Below are 12,379 nucleotides of genomic sequence, written 5' to 3'. Positions count from 1 at the left end.
ATGGTTATCATGGTTAGGCCTACTGTTTGCAAATGTGAACTTGAAAATATGTGCAATTAAAACAAATAAGCCAATGAAAATCATTTGAGAATTGTTGTACAACAGCTAGAGCTCTTACAGATCAGACTAATTTATAAAACAAATAGGTCTGGATGAGCATTACATTAGTTCACTTAGAGAGCTCTCTGATGGATAAGCCTGAGTAAAATATGAGATATATAAATTGAGCAAGTCTGAGTATTGTATAAGCCTTTGCTGAGATCTCTTTTGTAAATCAAAAAAGGACTAAACTGAGATGACTAGAATGAGAACGGTTCAAGCTTGTGAAGAGATCTCTTTTACAGAACTGATGGAGCCTAATCTGAGATTTACCAAAAAAGATCTGAAATGAGAATTGCATGAGTTTACAGAGAGAGCTCTCTGGTGGATCAGCCTGAGTAAAATATGAGATGTATAAATTAGACAACACTGAGCATTATTTAAAATATTGATGAGATCTCATTTGTAGATTAAAGGGAGTCTACACTGAGATAACTTAACTCTTTTGCTCCAGAGACAAACCTGAGAATCGGGAGACAAAAGCAATAATCTAATTTTTATATCACTGTGATCTCATTATTGTCTAGGAGAAACAATTGAGAAAGAGAGGAGCTCTCATTTTAACATTTTCTTTCCTCTGGGTACTTCCTATTTTCAGGATGAGTTTCCTGTTGTCTTCTAAAGATGATGCACATCTCTATTTCACACCCTAGCAATGGAATGTTCAGACCGCTGAGGTAAAGTAGACGAAAGACTGAGGAGTTTCTATCCTCAGGCTATCCGGACCCTAAACACATGTTACAAGGTCGTTTCATTCACCGCTCACAGGCCTTGAACCCGCCACCTTGACACACACACCGGCATGGGAGACGAACGCTCTAACCACTGAGCTAAAAGCCCAGGATTCCGGGGGTTGGAAGCGTTCTTAAGGTTAGTGCTGAGAGGATTTACACAGGCAACTAGCACGCTAGCTCAGTCTGCCTCCGTTACACACACATAAAACTCCTCTCTCCCCTATTTATTCAATCTTTCTTTCTTTGTCTTATAATCCTGAAAGATAGAATGAGTTGTGAGTTTGTCTGGTAAAGGACCAATCTATTAGCCTGACAAGCCAGACCCACATTAAAATGTAGGGTCTGGGCACTCACCGTTCGCAGTGCTCAGTCCGAGGGGCGGGATAATCGGTTGTCTTTCAAATTCCCTCTGCACGCAATAGGACAGCGCTGAGTCCCATGCGTTTTCCCACCAGTGGAGCTAGTTGGCTAGTTCAAACTTTTGCCAACTTAACACCAGCTTAACCCGTGTCACACTGTTAGCCAAAAGCAACATCCATCTTCTTTGTTTTCAAGTAGCAGAGAATTCAAGCCAAACCGTTGCAACTCTGCCATCAATCATTATGTTAAGCCCGCCTAACGACTCTATACACAATTTGATTGGCCTGATAGAAGTTTAATTTTTCGAGCTCACAAGCCAACGTTGCTAGACTAGCCCTGGAAGCAAATGTAATTTGCTGCCGCTAGGGTGCGTCTAGATTTCTAGGCTACCAATCTATGCCACCAGTTAGTGATCCATCAGGAAGAAGTTGACTTCTCTACATCTCCACGGTTTTGTTGCCTCCATCGTGATGCCGTTATCAAAAGCGGGGTCCTTCTCTGAATGATCTCTCTCACACACACACTGCAATGAAATGGGAAGAGTTATGAAGACCATCTATAGGTGATCACTTGGAGTGGACATAATGGACATTTCTATGAAATGAAAAAAAAAAAGTCTCTGCCGTAAAAAAAAAACAGACTTAGGAATAAAAGGAATAAAAAGGAGAAAATACTAAATCGGGATACTTCCCGATACTTCCCAAAATCCCAATCATAACCAGGATATTTGGGGGGGGGGGGGGGCAGCCGTGGCCTACTGGTTAGCACCTCGGACCTGTAACCGGAGGGTTGCCGGCTCGAACCCCGACCAGTAGGCACGGCTGAAGTGCCCTTGAGCAAGGCACCTAACCCCTCACTGCTCCCCGAGCGCCGCTGTTGATGCAGGCAGCTCACTGCGCTGGGATTAGTGTGTGATTCACCTCACTGTGTGTACACTGTGTGCTCTGTGTGTTTCACTAATTCACAGATTGGGATAAATGCAGAGACCAAATTTCCCTCACGGGATTAAAAGAGTATATACTATATGTACTTAGATACTGAAGTCAGTTACTGATAGCAATGCTACTCCAAGCCTGCACTTTAATTATCCCTTCATCAGTGTGTCCTGGTGGAATGGCAGGATGCTACCTGGTGGGTCCACAAAGTGAAATGGCAGGATGCTACCTGGTGGGTCAGTTAGCTAATATTCCTAGTAAGTAAATCGTGTTTTAATGTGTTTGTGTGTACTGTATGCATGTAACTGCATTGTGTTTGACTGACCTACCGACCACATGATTCAGCCTTGCACCTGCCTGGACGTGCACCTGCAATTTACAGCTCCTCTGGAAGGTTAGCGCACTAGCAAGGGTGCTAAAAGCCATGAGCTAACTAGCAACGTTGCTAAAAGCCAGGTGAGTGCACTAGCCAAGATGCTAAAAGCCAGGTGAGCTAACTAGCAAGGATGCTAAAAGCCAGGTGAGGGCACTAGCAAGGATGCTAAAAGCCATGGGTGCTATCTCTTACTAGCACGTCTCAAGCAACACAATTCAGTTCTTCAAACTTTTATTGGTGCTACACTACACTGATTTATAATTGGGAAAATGAAGCACACAATGTCACCAATGTGTGCCCGGAATGCTTGATATGGCACTGCACATGTAACGTTGATCGGGTAGGATCACAATGCTTTTAGTCCTTTTTTTTAATTAACTGGGTACCGCCTTAACTCTAAATAGCGGTGAATATATGATATCATCTTTCTTCTGTCTCACATCACTCCACACACACACACACACACACACAGACACACAGCTCAAACCAAAGATGTGCAGTGCCACAGCCAGAGATGTTAGAAACAGACTCAGTGGTGGGGCATAGCATGCCCATCGTCTGAAGTGAAGAACTCACAGGATAATGGCATTCCTTTAGCTTTTATATTTACTTTACATTCGGTCTTAAATAAAACGTTTGCACATGATAAATAAAAAATACAAAGATTTTCAAATACACAAAATGCTTATACATTGTCAGTTTATATCGGTTAAAGATCAAAGAACCACAAGGAGTCTGTCACCCCCAAGAAATGCTTTTAATTAGCTTTAGTATTTTTTTTTTCTGTTTGTGTTTGGACGAGGCGGTGGCCTCCAGCACAGTGCGCGAGTCTATGTGGCGGAGGACCAAACAGTGTTTCACTACACAGTAATGCGCCTCACGTCCGTCTATCCGTGTGAGGCCTAGGCGATGCCCTCTACGGAACGCAGACCACCAACTACACGTGGCATGAGTTAGTCCGTTGGAGGACCCATCTATGCCACCTACACAGACAGCAAGCTGCGAGGTCTAGGATATGTTCCTGAAAGACAGAGCGAGTTGTGAGTTTGTCCAGTAAAAGACCAATCTATGTGTAATTCCTGCCTCTCTTCCTGAAAGACAGCAAGTTAGGAGTCAGTTTGTCTGGTAAAAGACCAATCTATGTGCGCAGAAACACAGAAAGAGCCAACTGTGATCTAGTGTCTCTGAAAGACAGCGAGTATCTGACAGAAGGAAGGAAAGAAGGCGAGCCTTGTCTGCCAGAGGACCAATCTAGAGATCGAGCGAGTGTTCCTACCTGGACAAGGCTTGTCTGCCAGAGGACCAATCTAGAGGGCGAGCGAGTGTTCCTACCTGGACAAGGCTTGTCTGCCAGACAGGACCTGACAACAGGTTGAGTTATGACATCACACTCCAACATGAGCTGATGGAGAGGAGGAGAGCTGTTACACCGACCTGATCCTGGGCCAGATCAGGGCCAGAAGTGTTCTGGAGTCGGCTGCTAAGTGGGCAATGTTACAGCTGTTACACTAGTAAATAGGCTACATACGTATTTGTGGATATATGGTGACCTGCAGGCAATGATACGTTTGGCAGAGAGAGCAGAGTGTTTCTGTGAGTGTCTGTCTCGTGTGTGTGTGTGTGTGTGTGTGTGTGTGTGTGTATGTGTATGTGTGTGCGTCTGTGTGTGTGTGTGTGTCTGTGTGTGTGTGTGTGTGTGTGCGTGTTTGTCTGCACCTTGATGACAGAAAGTGACATACACTGTAAACATGATCAGAAGTTCAATAACTGAGCAATAATAAAAAAAAAGATATGAAGTTTTCTACTACGTCTGTGTGCTCAGGCCTAGTGCCCTGTCGCATATAAAGGAGCTTGCACACTACTCCAACAAACGCCAACAAACCCCAACATTCTAAAGTTGGTAGTCGTTAGAATGTTTATAAAACCAACTGTCATGTCAAACTCTTAACGACTCCATCCAAAAAACGCCAACAAACAGACGGCTGGCCCACACTGACCCAACTGTTGGTGTTTATTGGAGTTTGTTGGAGCAGTGTGCAAGCTCCTTAAGAAAGCAAAGCTGCTAGTTTGGCATGCATACAGATGTATAATTCTATGATGGAAAGAACAGAAGAACAGCAGATTCTTAAGGATGAGAGTGAATAATCTGTCTTCGTTTCCCCCTTGTCACAGTCTCATTTGTTTATTTGTTTATTTATTTGCTTTGTTGTTGTCGTCTTCTTCCTTGCAGGGTTGCATCAAAAGCAGCTTGTTGTTCAGTGGACGTCTCTTCGCCTTCTCTTCTCCACTCACTTCATCTTTCTTCTCTCTCTCTCTCTCTTTCTTTCTCAGCTGCCACTTTATCACTCTCTTCTTCCCCCACTCTTTGTTTATCAGTCTTTTCTTCCTCCCTCTCTCCATCCAGGGCCTCTCTCTGAGTGCAGTGGGGTTGTGTGTGTGTGTGTGTGTGTGTGTGTGTGTGTGTGTGTTTATTAGATTGGTCCTGTGTTGGTGTTAGCGATTTTTCCACTTCTACATGAGTCTAGTGAAGAGCTGGAGGGGGCGGGTCATGAGAGAGATTGACAGCTGGACTTTGACCTTCTGACCCCTGTCCCACTGACCATCAGCTCACAGGTGGAAAAGGCACGATGAAGCAACACTAAGATGACCGCTGAATAAGATAATGTGTGTGTGTGTATTTGTGGGACAGAGTGTACGTATTTGTGTGAGTGAGTGAATGGGTGATGTTTACGAGAGAGAACGAGACACAGATCGAAATGAGAGTGAGAGTGGGTGACAGAGAGAGAGCGAGAGAGCATGAGAGAGAGAGAGAAAGAGAGAGCGAGAGAGAGAGAGAGAGAGAGAGAGAGAGAGCATGAGAGAGAGAGAGCATGAGAGAGAGAGAGAGAGAGATAGAGAGCGAGTGAGCGAGAGAGAGAGAGAGAGCGAGCATGAGAGAGAGCATGAGAGTGAGAGAGAGAGAGAGAGAGAGAGAGAGAGAGAGTATATATATAGAGATGCCTGTTCTGTCCGCCTGGCTAACCACCTTGGCGCCGCCGTTGACCTGGTCCACCGCCAGCGTCTGCAGCTCGGCGTGGATGGGACGCGAGGGGGGGTGCGGCTGGGCCTGGGGGGCGATGCCCTGGGGGGCCGTGCCGCTGGGGGAGCCGGGCTGGGGGGAGTGGGGGATGCGGTGTGCCACCCCCACGTGGGTACCCGCCCCACCGTGAGCCCTCTGGTGGCGAGCAGGGCTGCCCCTGGGGCTGAAGGAGGAGGCGGAGGGCACTGCGGGTAGGCGGGTGGGGGTCCCAGTGGGGGTGGGCGAGCCTGACTCCGCCCCGGAGAGGTCGTTGCGCTCGGAGGCGGCGACGATGGGGGGGATGACGGCAGGCCGGCTCTTGTGTAGCGGCTGCGGGGGATGGTGGGGGGCTGGCGTCGCGGCGTGGGAGGGGTCGCGCGGCTGCAGGAAGGGCGTGGGGTCGGGCATGGCCTCCAACGCCTCCCTCAGGATGAGCCGACGGCCCTCGGGCCCCGCCCCCTGCCGGTAGAGCTCCGCCCACTCGGCGTGCAGCGGCTGCGACAGGCTCTTGCGCATGCGGCGGCGAGTGGGCGTGTCCTGAGGCTGCGGCTGGGCAGGCGGGGCGGGCCGGTAGGCGGGGGACGACGATGACGGGCTCGGGGCTGGGCTCGCACCACTCGCCCCTCCCCCCGCCGGTGGTGTTGCCGCGGCGACGGCGTCAGCGGACGACCCGCCCCCCGCCAGCAGGCGGCGCTTGGTGGCGTGCAGCTGCGAGGTGAGGTAGGCGATGGTGCTGGCCCTCTGCTCCAGCTCGCCGGACAGCGCGGCCAGCCGCTGGCTCTTGAGCTTGAGCTCGTCCAGGTACTTCTTCTCGCGCTCCCGCAGCGTGCCCTCCAGCACGGAGATCATGGCCGTCTTCTGCTCCAGGTCGCGCAGCAGCTCCGCGTTCTCCTCCTCCTTCTCTCGTAGCTGCTCCTCCAGCTCCTCACAGCGCTCGTGCAGCGCGCGGCATCGCGCCTCACTGCTGTCTGTCAGGAGGAGAGGAGACCAGGGGGTTATAAACACACACGCGCACACACACACACACACGCACACGCACGCGCACGCACGCACACACACACACAAACGCACACACACACACACACGCACGCACAGATATACACACTAAATCTCCTCACAGCACCTCACTGCTGTCTGTTAGGAGGAGAGGAGACCAGGGGGTTATAAACACACTTACCGCACACACACAGCGACACGCATCGCCGCGACGCACGCACACACACACACGCACACACACACAAACGCACACACACACACACACGCACGCACAGATATACACACTAAATCTCCTCACAGCACCTCACTGCTGTCTGTTAGGAGGAGAGGAGACCAGGGGGTTATAAACACACACACAGACACGTGCACACACATACACACACGCACACACACACACGCGCACACACAGACACACACGCACGCACACGCACGCACAGACATACACACTAAATCTCCTCACAGCACCTCACTGCTGTCTGTTAGGAGGAGAGGAGACTAGGGGGTTATAAACACACACACAGACACGTGCACACACATACACACACGCACACACACATACACACATACACACACACACACGCACGCACGCACACACACACGGACAGACATACACACTAAATCTCCTCACAGCGCCTCACTGCTGTCTGTTAGGAGGAGAGGAGACCAGGGGGTTATAAACACACACACACACACGCGCACACACGCACGCACACACGCACGCACACACACACACGCACGCACAGACATACACACTAAATCTCCTCATAGCGCTGGTGCAGCGCGCGGCATCGCGCCTCACTGCTGTCTGTCAGGAGGAGAGGAGACCAGGGGGTTATAAACACACACACACGCACGCACACACACACGCGCGCACACACACACACGCACGCACAGACATACACACTAAATCTCCTCACAGCACCTCACTGCTGTCTGTCAGGAGGAGAGGAGACCAGGGGGTTATAAACACACACACACGCACACACACATGCACGCACACACACACACACGCACACACACACACGCACGCACAGACACACGCACGCACACGCACGCACAGACATACACACTAAATCTCCTCACAGCACCTCACTGCTGTCTGTTAGGAGGAGAGGAGACCAGGGGGTTATAAACACACACACATACACGCATACACGCACACACACACACACACACACACACGCAGCACACCCACACACGAGCACACACACCACACACGACCACACACACACACACGCGCACACACACTCACACAAACGCACACACCCACACCCATACACACACACACACACGCGCACATACACACACACTAAATCTCATCACAGCGCTGTGCGCGACAATGCGCCTCACTGCTGTCTGTTAGGAGGAGCGGAGACCAGAGGGTTATAAACACACACATTGTGTACACACACGTACATACATGTACATACATACACACACACACACACACACACACACACATACACACACAATCTGAGCCTCCAGTTCTTCACTTCATATCATTCAGCAGTGATCATTTTTGAGATCTTCAAAGCTCTAAAAGTTTTGTGCCTAAGATAAATCATCACAAGTCATAGTCATGAAGTATTTTGTATCCACCTTCATAAACTAATCAAATCTCTGTGGTATCTTTCATGAGCTGTGGACACATGACATGAAGCACACACTCCAGACATGTAATGCTTAAAGCCATCACTAGATGGCAGTATCACTCCCAATGAGCTGCCCAGAAGTATGTCATTGGAGACGCACTATTTATAGGACTGAGTGTTGGGGCTGCAGTTCCCTGGGGGGCCCACAGGGGGCGACCTGCCCTGTGCAGCTCAACAAGCAACATTGAGCACAAGGCGTGGCACTGGGGATGAGAGGAAGGCATCATGAGAGATGTGGAAGGATGGCTTATCACACACACACACACACACGAACAACATAAGGCAAACGCACGGCTGCAGAATACCGTAGTTTGTGAGTGTGTGTGTGTGTGTGAGGCATGATGGGATAACGGATGTCCCGCTCACACACACACACACACACACACACATACATACACACACACACACAGGAAGACACCCAAACAGACCCAAATGGCCTGGTGTGCAAGAATGTACAGACAGACAGGCAGGCAGGCAGGCAGGAACACACACCCATGCACGTGCACAAACACACACACATACACACACACAGGGCAATGCTAATGGTACAGCATGCAACAGCTCCTAGGTGAAAGAAAAGATGGGTGGGGCTGTGAGTGAGAAAGACAGAGAGAGAGGAGGGAGAGAGAAGGGAGCGAAAGAAAGAGTGAGAGGGAGAGAGAGAGGAGAGAGGGAAAGGAAATGGAGAGAATAGACAGACAAAGGGGAGAAAAGAGAGAGATGAGTGAAAACAAAAACAGAGAGGGAGAGAGCAGCAGACAGGAAGAGAGAGACAGAGAGGAGGAAAAGCCAGAGGGAGCGTCTGTCTCCAGTTTCAGTCCTGATCAATATCAAGGTCGCCGAGACGCTTTTTACTGACCTTCCTCATCTCTCCTCTTCCTCAGTCAGCTCAACTGCTCTAAAAGCCTGCCCGACACACACACACACACACACACACGCACACACTGACCTTCCTCATCTCTCCTCTTCCTCAGTCAGCTCAACTGCTCTAAAAGCCTGCCCGACGCGCACGCACGCACGCACGCACGCACACACACACACACACAGACTAATACACACAGACACATACATACAGACAGAAACACAAAAAAAACACAAAAATACACGCACACAGACACACACACACACACAAATCAAAATACAACAAAAACACCCACACACGTAGAGCTCAACCTCTTCATCTCAGACATATAATAAAATATGGCTCCCGCACGCTTAAAGTCCATTAGTCTAGAATACATCCTGTTACTACCATAAAATATCAATCACTCTAGTACCTCTAGCCAGTGACACACACACACACACACACACACACACACACACACACACACACACACACACACACACATCATGCAGTGACACACAAACATTGTGCATAGTGACACACGCTACACACACATGCCATGCCCATTGACACATTCCAGCTCCTGTCTTGGAGCAGGTTACATCATCCCATGTCATCAGCAATGAGATCATAGAAGGGGCCTGTCAGTGAGACACCACTCACTAGGCCTTTTCACACAGAGATCACGCTTACATTTATGGAAGAGGGGACGCCTTTTGTCCGCCTTTTGTGTCTGGAAAGCTTTAGGTGGAAATTTGCTGGCCTGCTGATCTGTTCACATGATCGCCATTTTGGGGAGCCAGGAGGCAGGATCAGCTATAGTAAATTAAATTGTGACGTGCAACAGGGGGCGTGTAGAGTGATAGTCGAGGGCCTTATGTAATTGTGGGCCTTTAGATACAGCAGGTGTGTGATTTCAAAAAACATGGCGGGAGAACCGACTGCACTTTGGTTAGCTTGCATTTGCTTTGCTGCTGCTGTTAGAATGTTAAATTCTTGCGATAGATGTCTTCAGACAATAAAACGTAATTTGGAAGGGAAATTGAAGAGAAGAGTTGCCCCTTGCCTTGGCCGTAGCCTACAATGTAGGCCTACTGTGCGCATAATTTATTCATGACATCGCTCAATATTACAACAATAAAAATAGCTTGTGTACTGTCTTAATTGAAACATGCTTGCGGCACAAAATGATAGCCTAGGCAAAGAGAATGGACATCTCAACATAAGGATACATTAGAAGATGATGATTAGTGTAAACTTTGTCACACGACGTGATAAGCAGTTCTTTAAAACGTTAACGCTCCATTCAGTCATAAATCATCAAGTTTAGGGCCTAGTGCTCGCCATGAAAAGAAAACAGCAGCTTAATATTTTTCAGGTGTTTAACACTAGGCTAATGTTAGCAGTTATGCCAAAGGCAGTGAGATTATTAGGCATCGTGATCCTCACCAACATCGCAGTTCGGGTTGATAAGATTCAGTTAATGCAGTATGGATCATCTCAAAGTTTGGGACAACCAAACAGCAGTGTAGGCAAAGCAAATCCTAATTGTTAGGTTACCATAGCTGTCTTTCTCTAGGCCTGGGCCTATCACAAATCCTAATTGTTAGGTTACCATAGCTATCGGTCTAATTGTTAGGTTTCTCTTTTTCTAGGCCTGGGCCTCCATCGGAAATCCTAACTGTTAGGTTACCATAGCTGTCTCTTTTCCGGAACTAATTGTTAGGTTACCATAGCTGTCTTTTTTAGGCCTGGGCCTATCGGAAATCCTAATTGTTAGGTTACCATAGCCATCGGAAATTGTTAGGGTTACCATAGCTGTCTTTTCTCTAGGCCTGGGCCTATCACAAATCCTAATTGTTAGGTTACCATAGCTGTCCTTTTTCTCTAGGCCTTTCTAATTTTTTACCATTTCTTTTCTTAGGCCTGGGTTCCTAATTGTTAGGTTACCATAGCTGTCTTTTCTCTAGGCCTGGCCTATCGGGCGCGACAATTGGTTTTTTCTTTTCTTTCTTGCATTTAAAGCATTTAAAGTACATCATGTGAGCCAGAGCCGATATGGCCAGAACTGCTGCTCTGTAAAGGTATTTCTGTCCCACCCAAATTTGCTGAACTACTTAGAAGTAGCCTATTCGTCACAGACATCACATGTATCACTACCTTGAAATCCAGAGTTCTTTCAAGAGAAAGCACAATTTGAATTGTGCCCAAGAAGATACTCTGGCCCGCAGCAATGATCCAAATTTCTTATATCTCTCGAGCGAGAGGGACCAATCAAATCGGTGTAGGTAGGGACAAAGGCGAAGCTACACTGATGACTGACATTGATGAATTGTTGTGATTGGTCGTGAAGGCGTTATCCAACTGCGTGCAGTGAGAGTTTCAAATGCATGCTTGGTGCGCCCCTCGAATTGGGCCATTTTCATTATTTCGTGGCCAGACCCTTAATCTGAAAGATTCCAGGGTCTGGTTTACCAGGCTAATGTATCACACGAAAGAGCTTTTTCTCAGTCTTTAAACGATGTTAGTGGTTAGTTGTTGTGGTAAACGGTTCGCGAGGAAAGAAACTTTAATTTAATCATATTTTTTTGCGCCCGTCTCCCTACCCATTCATCTTGGTGGAATACTTCGTGAACTTTCCCTCAACACATGACAAACCATATATCAGAATAAACAGCAGACCTTACCGAACATAAAGATGTAAAGCATTCCCCTGCACAGTTAGCCATTCCAGAGTAATCCTGTTTTGCAGCAATGTCTTTATGCATGTCTCCAACTTTGCGGTTCCTAATGTGTTTCAATTGTTCAATAAGTCTACATGATTTTATAACAGGCCAAATACAAAATAAATGTTACAAATATCGCCTAGATAAGCATTACAATCAGAGGATATACATATAGGGCAGACAGACGGTCATGAGTTCATGCTTTGTTTTATCGCTGGATTTTAAGATAGCCTATTATGGCAACTGATTGCATTACAAGCTACAGTCAACTCTAGCAGGCATTGAATGACTGGAGACTTTATAGATTGACATAATGTGCTGTCTCTGCGATTGCTGCTTTTGATCAGTTAGATTAATTTGCAATCTTCTGTGGTGGGCTGGACATAGCATTGAAATGCCCGCCCAGATTCCCCTTTCCGCCTTGACCCATTCACACTGGTGGCGGAACGAAAAAACTAGTAAATTTGGCGAGACACTTTGTCCCGCCGTTCCGCCTCGGTCTACTGTATGTGAAAAGGACAGTCGTTCTGCGATTCTGGTACATAAAATTGTGCCGATTTTGCCAGTGTGAAAGGGCCTATTGACTGTGTGTGTGTGTG

At 47.9% G+C, this 12,379-nt stretch overlaps 1 protein-coding gene across 1 annotated transcript in view; it reads right to left on the bottom strand.

The window, feature by feature from the left end:
* Window positions 1–3,406: 3,406 nt before the first annotated feature.
* The window catches only part of ccdc92 (coiled-coil domain containing 92), a 20,307-nt gene continuing 11,334 nt past the window's right edge, over window positions 3,407–12,379 (bottom strand). Inside the window, exons 5-6 of the mRNA XM_048244551.1 lie at window positions 5,505–6,530; window positions 3,407–3,420 (exon numbers count right to left, since the gene is read on the bottom strand). Coding sequence (XP_048100508.1) covers window positions 3,407–3,420; window positions 5,505–6,530 — 1,040 coding nt within the window. The remainder of the gene's footprint in view (window positions 3,421–5,504; window positions 6,531–12,379) is intronic.

This window comes from Alosa alosa, chromosome 5 (assembly GCF_017589495.1).
Source record: "Alosa alosa isolate M-15738 ecotype Scorff River chromosome 5, AALO_Geno_1.1, whole genome shotgun sequence".
NCBI lineage: Eukaryota > Metazoa > Chordata > Actinopteri > Clupeiformes > Clupeidae > Alosa > Alosa alosa.
The sequence above is the reverse complement of the archived record's forward strand: the minus strand, read 5'-3'. Positions and strand labels throughout refer to the sequence as shown.